Raw genomic sequence first — 17,932 nt, forward strand, 5'->3', positions numbered from 1 at the left:
TTTCTCTCTGTGTGTTTTCCCCCTTTCTCTTCTTTTTGCTGTGGTTGTAACAAAATTTAATTCTGTATTTTACTTGAGTTATTTTTGAAGTTTCTTATTTGTTTTCTTTAGCCTTTTAATTTTTTGTTACTGTACTTTGATTTGCTGTATGGGGGAAGGGGAAGGTTGACGAAAGGGAAAGGGAAATTGGATGCTCAATCTGGGAGAAAGGAAATAGTCCTTACTCTTGGGCTGAGCTGAGAATTGCAGGTGTGACCTTGAACAATTTAAAAATAGTTCTGGGAAGCCGCTAAAGTAGAGATGGTCGAGTAAACAGGAAGGAGCAATTACCAGGAAAGCAGGTAATTACCAGGTTGGAGGTTGGATGGCCGCCTCTCATGAATGATCTAGTTGAGATTCCTGCATTGGAGAAGGCTGCACTAGGTGACCTTCGGGGTCCCCTTACAACTCTTTAAACCTCAGAATGTATCCTAAGTTGGTATCATAGTGGCTTTGTGATGTGAGGAGGGTCTTAGTATCTCACTGCCTAATTTCACCCACCATATAAACAAGCAGGGAAGAAATCTGCAGTCCAGGGATAGCACGACACCTCTTCTTCTTTGGTGATCACTTGTAGCCGAGTAAGATTGACTTTCTGTAAACACGGTTTTAACAATGAGTCCGTAAGTGACGGTGGGGGCCAATTCTGGACCCACATGTCTTTCCACAGTGGGGACATTGGTTCCCAGGCGGGAGCTGATCACGGTGTGGATTTGCCAAGCGTGCCTTCCTCTTAGCACGTTTCTCCCTTGTGTCCTGAGTTTGAGTGTCTTCAAAGCCCATGACACCTTCGGTAAAGGCTGTTCTCCAATTGGAGCGCTTGCAGGCCAGTGTTTCCAAATTGTTGGTGTTTATACTACAGAGCCTAGGACTTGCCGATCAGAAGGTTGGCGGTTCGAATCCCTGCCACGGGGTGAGCTCCCGTTGCTCGGTCCCTGCTGCTGCCAACCTAGCAGTTCGAGAGCACGCCAGTGCAAGTAGATAAATAGGTACCATTCCAGCAGGAAGGTAAACGGCGTTTCTGTGCACTGCTCTGGTTTGCCAGAAGCGGCTTAGTCATGCTGGCCACATGACCCGGAAGCTGTATGCCGGCTCCCTTGGCCAATAAAGCAAGATGAGCACCGCAACCCCAGAGTCAGCCACGACTGGACCTAATGGTCAGGGGTCCCTTTACCTTTATACTACATTTTTTAAGATTTGCCTTGAGACAGTCTTTAAACCTCTTTTGTTGACCACCAGGCTTTCCCTTTCAAAGTTTGGATAGAGTAGTTGCTTTGGAAGACGATCATCAGACATCCGCTCAGCATGGCCAGTCCAACGAAGTTGATGTTGAAGAATCATTGCTTCAACACTGGTGATCTTTAGGCGTGACCCATAACGGCTATAACTGAAATCAGGCCGGCATGAGCCCTCAAGCTCCGCGCGCCTGAGGGTGGCATCGCTCTATTCTTTAGCACCTCTATGTTGACAATCCCATACAGTTCGCATTGGAGACTGAAGCGTTCGATTACGGGCCGGAGAAGCCCGATGCAGAGACTCCCCCGCTGCTCCCGGCGCCTCTTTGCTCTTCCCACTCGCCCACCTGCGGCGGAAGGGGGAAAGAGGCCGTGTGAGAGATGCGCGGAGAAGAAAGGCTTTGTTCCGACTCTACCCTTTCCTATCTCTAGGGTTGCCCCGTGAGGGCGGCGGAAGGACAGGGCGGCCGTCGCGGCTTGAGTGCGTCACGGCGGAGACGCTCACCCACCTGTGCCAGCATGGAAGGGAAGAGAGGCGCCGCTGAGGCGACGGCGGCTGAAGCCCCGGACCCGGAGGCCGGGGAGTTGCTAGGAGACGGTGAGGGGGCAAGTTGGGCGAGAGGAGGGAGGAGGGAGGAGGGAGACCCCCGTTGGCCTCGCCTGGGGTTCGGTGGGGAGAACTTCCTGCTGCGCGTTGCCCTTTAGGATGGCGACCAGCGCGCGTTGCGCGGCTCTGCGCCCAGTCCCTGGCGCTGCTCTCTCCGAGCTTTGCCTCCTTTCCTGCCCTGAAGGGATGCCGCCGAGAAAAGCAGCCCTTGACTCTGGACAAATAAGGGCTCAGGGTCTTCAGGGTGTTTTTCTGAGGGCTCCTTTTTAGGTGGGGACCTGAGTTCCTGGCAACTTTGCAAAAAGTTAACAGGGCGCAGCTGATGGACTGGGCAGAAAGGACACCCCCCCCCCGGAACTACTTGATTATTATTGTTGGTCTGCCATAGTCAAAACAAAATAAAAAAATTCCTTCCAGTAGCACCTTAAAGACCAACTAAGTTAGTTCTTGGTATGAGCTTTCGTGTGCATGCACACTTCTTCAGATACACTGAAACAGAAGTCACCAGACCCTTCTACATAGTGAGAAGGTGGGGAGGGGTATTACTCAGAAGGGTGGTGGGAATGGGTGATTGACAGATAGCTGTGATGAGCCTGTTGACGACTCTTAACGACTGCAATAGGTCTTACAGGAAAAGTTTCAAGAAGCTGCTGAATTGCAACTTATTACCAAACTTAAAACCATGGAGAGACCTGGTCTGAACAAAGACATTGGATTCTTATCCCATTATACATGACAAAGCCATTTTTCACCTTCTCACCCCTTGCTTTTTCCTGTAAGACCTATTGCAGTCGTTAAGAGTCGTCAACAGGCTCATCACAGCTATCTGCCAATCACCCATTCCCACCACCCTTCTGAGTAATACCCCTCCCCACCTTCTCACTATATAGAAGGGTCTGGTGACTTCTGTTTCTGTGTATCTGAAGAAGTGTGCATGCACACGAAAGCTCATACCAAGAACTAACTTAGTTGGTCTTTAAGGTGCTACTGGAAGGAATTTTTTTATTTTGTTTTGATTATTATTGTGTTTTTCTTTTTCGGTGGAGGTTTCTGCCTGCTCAAGAGCGAAATGATAATAAAAAAGAGCGTGGACAATTTGTGAGGAAAAGAAGATGCCAAGCCTCCCCCCTCTCTCTCCTCTTGCATCTCTTTCAGAATGCTATGCGGACTTCTTGAAGGAAGATTTTGACGTGAAGGCGTACACCTCGCAATCGATTCATCAAGCTGTGATAGCCGAACAGTTAGCGAAACTTGCTCAAGGGATTAGTCAGCTGGATAAAGAGCTGCACTTGCAGGTAAGTGCCACGCGTATCACCCGAATCTATACATAAAGGCAGCTGAGATTCTGAAACGGCATTGAATTGTTTGTTCGACTCTACAGCTTTTAGACCTGCCCAACAAGGAATGTCATACTTAACTAATTGAAGAGGCTTTCTGTCAATGAATGTATATATGGGAAAGTGATGGTTATATTTTGCCTCCTACAGAATGTATTCAAATAAACATGCACAGGCAACATTAATATGGTTGTCTCATAGCCAGTGTTATTATGATAATTGTCAGTGTGTAAGCTCTCCAAAATGGCTGCAACTATTGTAAGTGTATAGTAATGTATATCTATACATGTTTGTGTGTTGGTAATGGAGAAATAAATGCAAAGTTAAGAAGCCCAACCACACAATGTGAATAGTAATAATTGGTTTGCCTTATATACATTGGGATGATCCAAGTGATTCATTCAGCCTTAAAGAGAGGCTTCAGAGCTCACTTAACTTTATTGGGCACACAAAACATTTCCAAGATATGCAGTTATATTTGTACTTGCTACATAAACTCCTGAGCCTTTCTGGGATCTTCCTTGAGCACAGAGTGGGGAGCCTGTGCCAGTGCTGGAAAACAGAATTTCTTCTTATGACCCAGCATGCAACCCACAACACCAACTGTATTTGCTTATTAGTATTCTTTTTATAAGAATGTGGTTTGTCCTCTTACATGTAAATGAATTCTTGGAACGTTGTTAACAAAATCCCCAAGTCCTGATGTAAGAGCTGTGCAATGCAATTTGGAATAGGAGAAATATGCTTTGTGATGGTAGAACATGTGATTTAATTGTGGCTATTGTTTGAACTGAGAAGAGAGGAGAGTTCAGGATTAGTTAGAATTACCTTTATAGGCAAAATATGGTTATCCTTGTTAAAATATTTGCCAGCATTTTAACAAGTAAACATGAGTAGATTCTGTTGAGGAAATTCTGTATTGAATGGGAGAATTGAACTTCACTTTGGTATTCACACTTAATTAATCAACCAGTCAATCAATAGATTTTTATTGTTTATAGCCAATAGCCATCACAATACAATATAAGCACAAATCACAAAACTAACAGAAATTGAATCGCATAGGTTAAATTTTTGGGTTAACAGTTTATTGCTGGTGACTAGAAACTTATAGTAGGCAATAATCACTCTTTGATTTTGATATAAAATCTGTTTATAACAACTGCCAGAGGTTATCCTTTAACCAATGTGCAGGTACATTTCTCATAACTGAATATATTTATTCTGAGTCTAGCCAAGGCTGAGTGCTTCTGGTGTAGAATGGAAGCTGTCAGTAAGCAGTGCGGTGCAATATTGATTTCCTGCCAGCTCTAACATGTGTCCTTTAAATAGTTATTACGGAAAAGGCAGGCAGTGATCCTTTGTGTGCCGCAAACCAAGTTTGTTTGCCTTTCTGTGGAGTTTGTAAGGTGGGGCTTCATTGGAAGCACTTACTCTTATGACGCTTTTCACATGCAATATCAAACCGTACACTAGTAGTACATGCACTAGTAGCAGCCAGCCATGAATTTGGGCGCTTTCCTCCTCCTGCCCCTCGGTCATGGCAAGGAGATTGGGTGCATTTGCTTCTGTTTTACATTTTTAATCAGAATTTCTTGCTATATCTAAATTGGTGTGAGGGAACTCTGCTTATATTATTTATTCATTCCACAAAACTAAAAGGCAAACCTCAAAGCATTTTACAGAAAAGAATAAAACATGACAACCAGTTACATTATTAGTTTAAAAACCAGTTACAAACTATCTTCAGAAATAATTGAAATCAACAATAAGCTAAAAGCCAGATTAAAACATATGTTTAAACAGGCTTGCCTAAACAGAAATGTTTTTAGCAGGCACCCAAAGGCACAGTGAAGGCCTGATGTTCATAGGCAGAAAGTTTCAGAGTGTGGGTGCGGCCACCCTAAAAGCTCAATTTCTTACAAATTTGGAACAAATGATATGTGACACCTGTAATAGATGAGAGCTGCCGAGTGGCCTTATATGGGGTAAGGCAATTTTGCAGGTAAACTCTGTATTATATGATGATTTGTTCAAACAAGCCAGGGTCAAACCATGGTTTATAAGCCTCACTTGTTTAAAAAGAAATCTCTTGGTTTGTATGTAACAATAAACTCTGGTTAGTATAAAACTGGAAATGGAAGTTTCAGATTTTCTTTGCGATTGTGTTCAAGTCTGAGGCTCACTGCTGCTTGTATGTTTAATGCTAGTGGTTTAGTGCTCTGTTGTTATATAATGAGTGAAATATTACCAGGGCTGCCCAGAAATTTTATGTCATGCTACTTGCATTAGAAATGCAAATTAGAAAGGCCAAGATCCAGGCAACCATGCAACAAATACAGCAAACTGAAGGGCAGTTTGAACTTGCATTTCTGAGACAGCATGCTCAATGCCGCATAGCAAACCAGTGTTTTTTTGTATTATTCTTCTGCTAATAGTTGATAGTCTTATTTTATAGGTAGTTGCAAGGCATGAGGACTTGCTGGCACAAGCAACTGGCATTGAATCTCTGGAAGGTAAGCATGGTTTATTAACTTTATAATATTTACAAATAATCTCTTATCCTAGGAGTGGGTTTCTTTTCCATTTGCGTAGGGGTGGGGCCTTGCAAGAGGAACCAAAATTATGTGGTTTGCTTCTGTTCTAATGAATCTCAAAGCTATGCCAATTTTCCAGAAACGATGGTCAGGTTTCATAACTTCTCAAAGTCCCTTATAATATATGAGCTTATTTATTAGCATGCTATACCAAAACTTCCTTTGCCACTCTTCCAGTGAGTTTATGTTGTTTCCAGTACTTTCTGATTACTATCTGAGTGTTTATTTAATATTTTTCTAGTTAGCTCTTGCTAGTTTTTCCTAATTGTGTTCTTAATATAGCTTAGAAGTACAAATAAATCAGCCTACGATATCGTTTAAATTAATAATAATTTATATAGTTTACATATCTGTCAAATGCACTTAAAACTCAATTTAAGTTGATTATATCATTAATCATTGGAATTAACAGCTCTACATTTTTAGGATCTTAATGTGGATATAATACCAAAGATAAAACATTTTTGAAAAGGTATTTGATTAATAAAAATAATACTAAAAGGCTGGGAATGTTTAAACACTGAACTCTGAAACTGGAAAACCTTGAAAGGCCTGAAATCATAGTATAGTGGACTTATGGAAAAAGTTTATCAAACTGTTGGAGTTTTAATTGCGTTGTTTTGTTACTAGTTGTTAACATACTGTCGGTTTCCTTTTGTCAGGTTAAAGTATACGTCCTTAATTCGTCAGCAGGTGGAGCTGTTCATACAATGCTTTCTACTAGTCACTTCTGGCTAAATAGAAGTGTTGTTTACATCAAAAACCATTGAGAACCTGAATGAACTGCAGATTTGGGTAATTAAGCAGCTTTTCAATCGAAAGAATTAATGGAGTAAAGAAATAGAATAAATGGAATAAATAATAACATACACTACAAGCACACGCGCACACACAGATTTTTAAAAAAATTCTATTAAAAAACTTACTTTAAAAAATCTTTTTTTAATAAAAAAATTCAAATTTCTTAAAAATCCCTTAAATAACTCTGAAGTATCTGAAATATTTGCATGCACACAAAAGCATATACCTAGAACAAACTTAGCTGGTCTCTAAGGTGCTACTGGACAACTTTTTAATTTTTTTAGAAGGATCTTTTTAAGGGTTTTTAAAAAGAAATTTGATTTTTATAAATATTTTTTTAAAAAGAATATTTTTTTAAAAAAATTGTATTTATTTCGACTACATTAGACTAACACGGCTACCCACCTGAATCTACACACACACACACAGGTTGATATTTTACCTTTTGGAAAAAAATATTGTACTACATCTCCTTTTATTTCAGTTACTCACATTTGCAGTTCATTTGAGTCACGGAATTCAAGGAAGCTGCAAACCTAGATTCACCTTTCTGGGAGTGAGGCCCATTGAACTCAGTGAGACTTATTTGGAGTAGGATTTCACTGTGCCATCACTTGCATGTAAACAGCACTTCCATTTCCTGGGCCTTATTATGTGAATGCTTTAATGTTGATTTCCCTATGCAAGTTTTTAAAAGTGCGCTTTAGCAGGCGCTGATATTTATGGTAGTACATCGGATTGCAGATCTGTGAAAAAAGATTTGCTTCTTTATGAAGAAACAGAAACGGACAGGGATAGCTTAGAAAAAGCGACTGATTAAATGTCATGTAGCATTCACTGAGTTTTGTTCTCCCTCCTCTCTTTTTTTTTCTCAGCTATTTATGGAAACGAGTGCTTTATGTTTGCTTGACGCTGTGGAGGAATAAATGATAATATGTTTTACTATAATGTTGATTGCTTCTGTTTTTATTCTTTTTTGCCTGCTTCCCTCCCATTAACTGGAAAAACCCAAGAGATGCCAGGTTATTTATAGTTGAGCAGCTTATAGCACCATTTATAACAAAAACTAAATTTTCAGTTTGCTGTTATAGTCTGAATAAAGGTAAAGGGACCCCTGACCGTTAGGTCCAGTCGTGGCCAACTCTGGGGTTTTGGTCTCATCTCGCTTTATTGGCCGAGGGAGCCGGTGTACAGCTTCCGGGTCATGTGGCCAGCATGACTAAGCCGCTTCTGGCGAACCAGAGCAGCGCACAGAAACGCCGTTTACCTTCCCACTGGAGCGGTACCTATTTATCTACTTGCACTTTGATGTGCTTTCGAACTGCTAGGTTGGCAGGAGCAGGGACCGAGCGACGGGAGCTCACCCCGTCGCTGGGATTCGAACCGCGACCTTCTGATCGGCAAGCCCTAAGCTCTGTGGTTTAACCCACAGCGCCACCCGCGTCCCTATAGTCTGAATAAGCTACTTTTAATATACCAGACGTGATAATTTTGTGGCAAACCCAAGTTTTACAGGGAACCGGCTCACCTATGAAGAGGGTGAAGTACCTGCCTCAGGCGGTGGAATACAAGAGGTGGCTCTGCAGCTGCCTCGCTGCTTCTGCTGCCAATACAACACCCACTTCTCCCTGGGCAGAAAAGCCAAGCGGTGTTGCTTTGCAGAACTCCCTGACTCCTCCTGAGTTTGCCGAAAGCCAGGGCATTTGGATGGCGAAAGGGGAGGGCAGCATTGGGGAGTTGGAGGTGGCCGCCTCTGGTTATGCATGATGCCTTTTATGTTCCTAAGATACAGTGGTGCCTCGCAAGACGAAATTAATTCGTTCCGCGAGTTTTTTTGTCTTGCGATTTTTTCGTCTTGCGAAGCACGGACTTTAGAAAAGCTTCAAAGACCTCAAAAAAGGCTACCACACCGCGTGCTATGAGTTGCTCCTCGAAGTGAATGCACGGTTTTAAGAAAAAGGAAACAAACTTGCAAGACAAAGGAAACAAACTTGCAAGACGTTTCCGTCTTGCGAAGCAAGCCCATAGGGAAATCCGTCTTGCGAAGCAACTTGAAAAACGAAAAACTCTTTCGTTTTGCGAGTTTTTCGTCTTTCGAGGCATTCGTCTTGCGAGGTACCACTGTAAGAAAGTGATTTTCAGTCTGTAAAAAGTGAAAAGAACATTACAGTATTGCATCCCTCCCCTTTTTTAAAAAATAACCCCTTTCCTTGAAAAAAACCACAGCTTCAATATTTCTGGAAATGATTCCTCAGCCACGCAAGAAAATATAGGCAAATTGTGTGGTTTTGGGCATAGAGGAGGGAGATCTGTGGTCAAATGCCAATTTGCTGAGGGACCTTGTACCAGGTCCTTGCTTCCATCACCAGAAGAGGTTTTCTTGGAGGGAACTTGGGATAGGACCGCCTTTGTGGCAGTGTCCTGCTTATTGAGTTCTCTCCTGAAAGAAACTAGCTCCATCCCTGATGGTTTTTAAATGGAATTTCATTTCAGGTTGCAAAATGAAAATGAAAAAGACAAGCCAAAAAAAAAAAAAGAAACCAGCTGTTTCAATGCCTCCAATCTGCTTTTTAATCTTTTGGATTATACAGTGGTACCTCGGGTTACATACGCTTCAGGTTACAGACTCCGCTAACCCAGAAATAGTACCTCAGGTTAAGAACTGTGCTTCAGGATGAGAACAGGCAGCAGCAGGAGACCCCATTAGCTAAAGTGGTGCTTCAGGTTAAGAACAGTTTCAGGTTAAGAACGGACCTCCAGAACGAATTAAGTACTTAACCCAAGGTACCACTGTATCTAGTTCCTTGTTTTCAGTGCTTTTCAATGAGTATGGCTCATGCTGGATGTAAGATGTTTATTACAGCATTTTAAATGGTTCAGTGGGGCCCTAGGCAGTCTCAAAGTGTTAAATGAAGAATCTGCCATACAGTGTAGATACTGTCCGGTGTTTGACCACAAGAAAGATTGATGTGTGGATAGAAGGATGTTGGGTCATGTGTTGTTCCTCATGCTCCTTGGGGGAGAAGGTCGCTTAAAAAAAATTAAATTAAAACTTTCATACTTTTTATGGACACAGCTCTTGAAGCCTGAAGACTCCTTGAAGATTCTGAGATTCTGAGCAGAGAGCAACCTTAATTTGATTATGCCCCCTGTCTAATGAAATAATGCATAATATTTTATCTGAATCCTAACTCCTTGATGTATAGATGACTAAGCCTTGACAAATGTGTGGGATGACAAATTCTTCTTGAGACACCCTGCCATGCTGAGCCTACAGAGATACATATATAGAACTGGACTCCTACATGAGATTGAACAGATAATATAACGTTCTGAGTTGCAGCATGTACTTTTACAACAAAAGATCAGCATTGCTTCAGATATGCCAAAATTTGGCTGTTCTGTTTGGGAGAAAATTGTGATGTCCCCTTTGATAACATAACTCCATAGGTACATAAGTGCCCTAAATATGAAAAGGATTGGTCTGCTAGGCTGTAATCAGTAGAACTTCCCAAATTAAAAAAAAAAGGGGGGGGGAGAATCAGCTGGTAAGGTTAAAAAAACAGTTGATTTTCTGGCATATTAGCAATGTCATCTCAAAAATTCTGGGATTTCTGGAGTGAGAAAATATTCTTAGTGATATTGAATACAAATATATTGAGTCGTGGTGGTAGGGAGTTCAGTATACTCTGTACGTCTTTAATCAGTGTTCTCAGATTTTCTCTTAGTACTTATTGTGTAATAGCCTTGATTGATTTTCTAGGAAGTAATGAATTCTAGGCAATAATGGATTCTAAACAGATTCTAAATGTAGCACAATACTACTAGTAGCTATAGAGATGTCAAGAGAACTTGGCACTTTCGAGTAACCGGCCTCAGATTTCAGCCTGCCAAGTTTCAGCTTGGATTACTAGAGTAATTGCTAGGCTTGTTTTATAGATGATATATGAGAGTCCTGGGTTCAAATTCAGTCTTGGCCATAAAGCTCACTGGGTAGTGTTTGGTGTCTTGTCATTTGTTTACTTGACCTTCTTCACAATAGTAGTTTGAGTGATTAAGGGTGAGAGACCTTCTGTCGGTCATCAGGCAATGGCTTTTTCCACCTGCCTTGCTCCACCCTCCAGCACTGGCAGCCTTTCCCAGACCATGACTTTAGAAACAGCAGAAGCAGCTGGAGTTCAGGGATATATATATTTTTTAAAAATTGTAAGTTGTGTGTCCTTATTTCTCAATTTGATCCTTTTTCATGGTTTTGTGGTGTTTTGTGCATTGTGATTTGCTGTTATTTTTATTGATCATAGATTAGTAATTCTTTATTTTAACTGACAGGTGTAAACTGTTTATTTTTTGCTGTTTACTATTTTACTGTTTACTATTTTTTTACTGTTTACTATTTTTGCTGTTTACTATTTTACTGTTTACTATTGGATTCTAATGGATTATTGAATATTGCTTCATTTGATATGTTTATTTTAAAATGATTGTGACTTTTATATTGGATCAGATAGTTGCTATTAATATTTGATGTTTTATTATTATTATTATATGTGTTGGAAGCCACCCAGAGTGGCTGGGGCAACCCAGCCAGACGGGTGGGGTATAAATAAGAAATATTGTTGTTGCTGCCATTGCTGTTATTAAGGCTACAATCCTTAATGTACTTGGCAGAAAGTCCATCCCATTGAGTGGTACTTTCACTTGTGTATAAATGGTTAGGATGAGGCTGTAAATGTGTTAAGAACAATACCTTTTATTTTATTTATTGTCTTCATTCGTTGCTCCCCCCCCCCCCCCCGAAGATGAACCTCAGAGAGACTTACAAAAATGAACATTAAAAGCAAGGGTAAAAAGAAGGATAAAACAACTTAAAAATATACAAGTAATAGAAACAGAAAACAGATCCAGCTCTACCTCACCCCACTAAATTATAAATAGAAAATTGAAATCCAAAGATCTGGGTGATTAGTATTGTTTTTACCTGGTGCCCAAGAACAGGTAGTGCACCTCCCTCAGAGATGAATAACACAGGGTCTGGGTTGGTTCATATGGAGAGAGGTGGTCCTTGAAGTATTAGGGTCAAAGTCAACTCTTTGAATTATACGCAGAAACTAATTGGTAACCAGTTTAGTTGGGCCAGAATTGGTGCTGTGTACTCAGACTACGTTGCCTCAGTGAGCTGAATTCTGAATGTCTGCTGAATTCTGCCCTTAGTAACGCCGTTTCTAAGCCATCTTCAAAAGCGCTCCTACTCATTGCAATAATAAAGCACTTTGTACGCTGAAAAACGGTATAGGAAGAATTAAAGATCAAAGTTGCCGCTACCATTTTGAGTTCCTCGCTTGGTTTTAAAATGTGGCGTTTTACTGGGGAAAGGTGCATTCTCTCTGTCAGCTGTGTGCTTTTGAAATACTGCTTTTGCTCTCTTATTTAGGTGTTCTTCAAATGATGCAGACCAGAATCAGTGCGTTGCAAAGTACTGTTGACAGGTATGCCATCCCTATAACAATGATTTAGTAGTTTTAAGTCCTTCTGCACTCCCATGGTTTCTAAAACATATTTCGTTTTTCATCAGAATCAGAGCCAAAATAATCGATCCTTACAACAAAATCGTGTCCCGTACAGCACAGTTAGCAAGGCTTCAGGTAAGTTTACAATCATCTTTAATCCCTTACTCTCCAGGAATAACATTTCTTTTGATTGGAGAGGGGGAAAGCAGTTCAAAGAACTATCTACTGATTCTGTCAAAAGGACGGTTTTCTTCTTGTAGACAGGAATGCAACACTGCTGAGAATAGTAGATGTGTTGGTCAGAAGCATTTGAGGCAGTGTTTCTTTGCAACTTTGCAACAATTGAGCCGATATATGAACAAGATTTAATGGTGGCCAGAGAGAACTCTGTCGTTTTTCTTCTGACTGAGTGTTGCTATGGTTACTGGTTTGGGACTCCAAAGGCAACACTCCCAGAATAAATAATTGAAACCACTGAATACGTGCACTTTATAAATCCTTGTGGAAAGGAAAAATAAGTTCTCTCAAAGCAGATTTGCGCTTGGCACCAACTTTCTTCCATATCTGTAATTGCTCATTTCAGCTGAGGTAATTTATATGGGGTTATCTCCTCTTGTGTCTCCCTGGTAGCATCCTTTGTCTAGGGTTATGTAGCTGCCTTCTCATGCCGGGAGCAGTCCTTATTTTTTTCTTTACTTGGCAAAATGTTTTAAAAATTGATTGGCAAATCAGCAATGAACTTGGACGGATTCCTCAGTTGCTGCTGTTTTTCAAGTCTTGGATAGCTCAAAACAAATTTTCAAGCTTTCCCCAGCTTCATATGCTTTTCACCAAATTCTTTTTCTTTACCGCAACTTGTGGACACAGTTCTGACTATTTCAACCAAAGCTCTAGTTGGTGCTTTTCTGTCCCTAGTTACCTTAGTTAAGAAAACAAAACCATAGTTACCTTCATAGAGCAGAATGTTTCCTGTTCGCTTTTTTTAAAAAAATATATATTACAGGCCTCTTGAGCATTGAACCCAATAGATCTTGTGCTGAGTTGACATTGATAGATGCCCATTGGTGGTGCAGAGGTAGCAAAGCTTGACTATATGCTTATTTGGATTTAACAGAATAATTTGCGGCTTGTATAACAAGCATAACACACACTCTGTTTTAATTTATAATAATAATAATAATAATAATTTATTATTTGTACCCCGCCCATCTGGCTGGGTTTCCCCAGCCACTCTGGGCGGCTTCCATAAAAACCAGAAATACACTAAAATATCACAGATTAAAAACTTCCCTGAACAGGGCTGCCTTAAGATGTCTTCTGAATGTCAGGTAGTTATTTATCGCTTTGACATCTGATGGGAGGGCGTTCCACAAGGCGGGTGCCACTACCGAGAAGGCCCTCTGCCTGGTTCCCTGTAGCTTTGCTTCTCGTAATGAGGGAACCGCCAGAAGGCCCTCGGCGCTGGACCTCAGCGTCCGGGCAGAACGATGGGGGTGGAGACGCTCCTTCAGGTATACTGGGCCGAGGCCGTTTAGGGCTTTAAAGGTCAACACCAGCACTTTGAATTGTGCTCGGAAACGTACTGGGAGCCAATGTAGGTCTTTCAAGACCGGTGTTATGTGGTCTCGGCGGCTGCCCCCAGTCACCAGTCTAGCTGCCGCATTCTGGATTAGTTGTAGTTTCCGAGTCACCTTCAAAGGTAGCCCCACGTAGAGCGCATTGCAGTAGTCCAAGCGGGAGATAACTAGAGCATGCACCACTCTGGCGAGACAGTCCGCGGGCAGGTAGGGTCTCAGCCTGCGTACCAGGTGGAGTTGGTAGACAGCTGCCCTGGATACAGAATTGACCTGCGCCTCCATGGACAGCTGTGAGTCCAAAATGACTCCCAGGCTGCGCACCTGGTCCTTCAGGGGCACAGTTACCCCATTCAGGACCAGGGAGTCCTCCACACCAGCCCGCCCCCTGTCCCCCAAAAACAGTACTTCTGTCTTGTCAGGATTCAACCTCAATCCATTAGCCGCCATCCATCCTCCAACCGCCTCCAGGCACTCACACAGGACCTTCACCGCCTTCACTGGTTCTGATTTGAAAGAGAGGTAGAGCTGGGTATCATCTGCATATTGATGGGCACCCAGTCCAAACCCCCTGATGATCTCTCCCAGCGGCTTCATATAGATGTTAAAAAGCATGGGGGAGAGGACGGAACCCTGAGGCACCCCACAAGTGAGGGCCCAGGGGTCTGAACACTCATCCCCCTCCACCACTTTCTGAACACGGCCCAGGAGGAAGGAGCGAAACCACTGTATAACAGTGCCCCCAGCTCCCAGCCCCTCTAGACGGTCCAGAAGGATGTTATGGTCGATTGTATCAAAGGCCGCTGAGAGATCCAGCAGAACTAGGAAACAGCTCTCACCTTTGTCCCTAGCTCGCCGGAGATAATCAACCAGCGCGACCAAGGCAGTTTCAGTCCCATGATGAGGCCTGAATCCCGATTGGAAGGGATCCAAATGGTCCGCATACTCCAGGCGTGCCTGGAGTTGTTCAGCAACCACGCGCTCAATCACCTTGCCCAAGAATGGAAGATTTGAGACTGGGCGATAGTTGGCCATACTGGCCGGGTCTAAAGATGGTTTTTTAAGAAGCGGTTTGATGACCGCCTCTTTCAGCGGATCTGGGAATGCTCCCTCACAGAGGGAAGCATTCACCACCCCGCAGAGCCCATCGCCCAGCCCTTCCCGGCTTGCTTTTATTAGCCAGGATGGGCAAGGATCCAGGAGACAGGTGGTTGGTTTCACGCGTCCAAGCAGCCTGTCCACATCCTCGGGGGTAATGGATTGAAATCGATTCCATGCAACTTGACCAGACAGAGCTCTAGCACTCTCCCGCCCCAGCCCTGCTCCCACGGTGGTGTCTAGCTCCTTCCGAATATGAGTGATTTTATCTGCAAAAAACTTTGCAAAATCGTTGCAGGAGATCTTGGGGTCTTTACAAAGCCCCGGTGGTAAAGGTGGTTCCGTTAAATTACGAACCACCTGAAAAAGTCTCCTGCTACTATTTTCTGCAGATGCAATAGAGGCGGTGAAGAAAGTCTTCTTCGCCGTCGCTATCGCCACTTGGTAGGCTCGACGTTGAGCTCTAATTTAGCCACTCAGCTGCAGCAGCCCCCAAATCTCTTCTCTAGACAATTGCCCTAACATTTAGGTTTTGCTTGATCTACTCTTTGACATGTTTTGGCACTTCTAGAACTCCTGAAAATTGTAATACGTATTTTCCCCTGAAATTGCAGGCGTTTTACTGTGCTCGAACTGTGTAGTGATTAAGAGCTTATGTCAGTTAACCATATTCCAGGCTGTGTCTGTAATGAGTTAAAATAACATTTTGAGTTGTGTGAAAATATATTTAAAAATCTGCACATGCCTATTTTTTTTCCATCTTCCAGCAGCATAGATAGTGCTCTCAACAGATTACATTAACAGTCAAAATGTCGGAAGTGCATGTTATATAATATAGAACTGTTATGAAATTGAAGGGAATATTTGTCACTAGGCAACTTTAGATGAAGCACAGAGCTCAGATGTAATTTCAGGTTTTTTTAAAAAACATATGAGACTTGTCCTTTACCAAAAGTTGCCTCGTCTAGACCACAAATCCTACCAAGGCATCAGATTTCTAATCACTTGTTCTAATAGGTTGTTCACCTTTGAATGTTTTAGGACCATGATTGTACAGTGGTACCTCAGGTTATGAACTTAATTTGTTCCAAAGGTCCATTCTTAACCTGAAACCGTTCTTAACCTGAGGTACCACTTTAGCTAATGGGGTCTCCTGCTGCCGCTGCGCCACTGGTGCGCGATTTCTGTTCTCATCCTGAGGTAAAGTTCTTAACCCGAGGTACTACTTCCGGGTTAGTGGAATCTGTAACCCGAGGTATTTGTAACCCGAGGTACCACTATAGTTCGTTAAAGACTGCTGGTGTTCTTTAATTCAATGCACAAAAATACTGCATATTGTGGAATATCTAATGTAGAATTTGAAACCAGCAGAGTTTTGCTGTCACCAGCACTCTGTAGGTCCAGTTGCAGATGTATCTTTCAGTATACAATCATACCTTGGGTTACAGCCGATTCAGGTTGCGTTTTTTTGGGTTAAGGGCCGCGAAACCAGGAAGCACCAGAACGGGTTACTTCCGGGTTTCGGCGGTTGCGCATGCGCAGAAGCGATAAATCGCTCTTTGCGCATGCGCAGAACCGCCGAATCGCAATCTGCGCATGTGCAGACGTGGGTTGCGAATGCTAAGGGTTGCGAACGTGGAACCCAAGCGTCCACTGTATCAGATAGCTGAAAATACACATTAAACATCGGTAGAACATTTAAGCACTTGTGCACACTCCCACACCAAGCTCTCTGGGTGTGTCTTCTCCATAGTTCTGTCTCAAACAACTGAAGGGTGTGTGCATCCTTCTGCCATGAGGGTGGGGCAATTGCGCCAGAAGTAAGCATAGTGATTTTATAGGAAACACTCACGTAATCAGCCCGGCCCACATGATTGCAGTATTCCTGCATCTTCTGTGGCAATTTGGGACAGTGTTACAGAGATGTAGTTTGTTTGTTTATTATTTATTAAATTTGCATACCACCTTTCACCCGCAGATCTCAGGGCAGTTCCCAGATGGCTCAGTGTGCTTATAAAGGAGGGTATTATTGCGTTGTTGTTTTTATTTTGATTATATATTTTGTGGTTTTATATTTTGATTTTGTTCTGTGAACCACCCTGAGACCTCTGGGATAGGGCGGTATATAAGTTCAGTAAATAATAAATAATATAAAGGGGCCTTGGAGGAGAGAAGGGCTCTTTCCTTTTTCTTTTTTTTTGTAAATAATATTTATTAAAATTTTAAAGGTTACAAAAAAAGAGAGAGGACACCAAGTTAAGCAAAAACTAAACAACACATCACACTATGGAAAAATAAAAAATAAAACACAGAAAACAGAAAAATAGAAACAATTAAAAAAACACAGCGAACCTTCCCATAACTTATCTTTCATTTGCTTGTTTCCTTGACCTCCTCACACCTCCCTTTTTTGTATTCTAATTTGGTTAGCTATTTCAGCAAATCCTTTCCATCTTTCCCAATTTTTATCCTATAATTTATCTTAATATAATGTAACTTTACCTTCCCTCCTTTCATCCATTAACAGTCTATTTTTACTTAGTCCTTTATAACATTTCTGCTAAAGCCACATAACTTCATTCCAGCCTCCTTCTAACATTCCTTAATTTTACAATATTTCTGTAAATAAACTTTAAATTTCTTCCAATCTTCTTCCACCAACTCTTCTCCGTGGTCTCGGATTCTGCCAGTCATTTCCGCCAGTTCGAGAAGGGCTCTTTCCTTGTGGCTTCACACTTTTTCTCCATGTATCTCTGCTGCATAGAGCCCATACATATTTGTAGTGTGCAGAAACTCAGCTTCTGAATTAAATGTTCCCCAATTTGCATATTTTTATGTGACGCAGAGTGGATTGATATAAATAATTGGTTTAAATCGTGACTTACCGTATTTTTCGTCCCATAGGACTCACTTAATTTTTTTGGGGGGGGGAGTTCCTGCGGGGCTCCCCACGCTGCGGATGTCTGCCCGGCGCACGGGACGCTCTGCTTCAGGGCACCCTGCGTGCCGGGCGGCAGGCTGCTATCCGCAGCGTGGGGAGCCCCGCGGGAACTTCCTGAAGCCTGGATGCACACAGATTTCCCCTTCATTTTTGGAGGGGAGAAAGTGCGTCCTATAGGGCGAAAAATACGGTAAGT

The 17,932-nt window shown here is 42.3% G+C and overlaps 1 protein-coding gene across 3 annotated transcripts in view; it reads left to right on the plus strand.

Moving 5' to 3' along the window:
- The first annotated feature begins 1,714 nt into the window (after nucleotides 1-1,714).
- COG5 (component of oligomeric golgi complex 5) overlaps nucleotides 1,715-17,932 on the plus strand; it is a 166,378-nt gene continuing 150,160 nt past the window's right edge. For all 3 annotated transcript variants that reach the window (XM_081878475.1, XM_081878476.1, XM_081878477.1), the window contains exons 1-5: nucleotides 1,715-1,872; nucleotides 3,037-3,176; nucleotides 5,677-5,734; nucleotides 12,048-12,102; nucleotides 12,189-12,258. In XM_081878475.1, coding sequence (XP_081734601.1) covers nucleotides 1,794-1,872; nucleotides 3,037-3,176; nucleotides 5,677-5,734; nucleotides 12,048-12,102; nucleotides 12,189-12,258 — 402 coding nt within the window. In that variant the 5' untranslated portion in view covers nucleotides 1,715-1,793. The remainder of the gene's footprint in view (nucleotides 1,873-3,036; nucleotides 3,177-5,676; nucleotides 5,735-12,047; nucleotides 12,103-12,188; nucleotides 12,259-17,932) is intronic.

Source organism: Podarcis erhardii, assembly GCF_964252035.2.
Source record: "Podarcis erhardii genome assembly, chromosome: 10".
Lineage (NCBI taxonomy): Eukaryota > Metazoa > Chordata > Lepidosauria > Squamata > Lacertidae > Podarcis > Podarcis erhardii.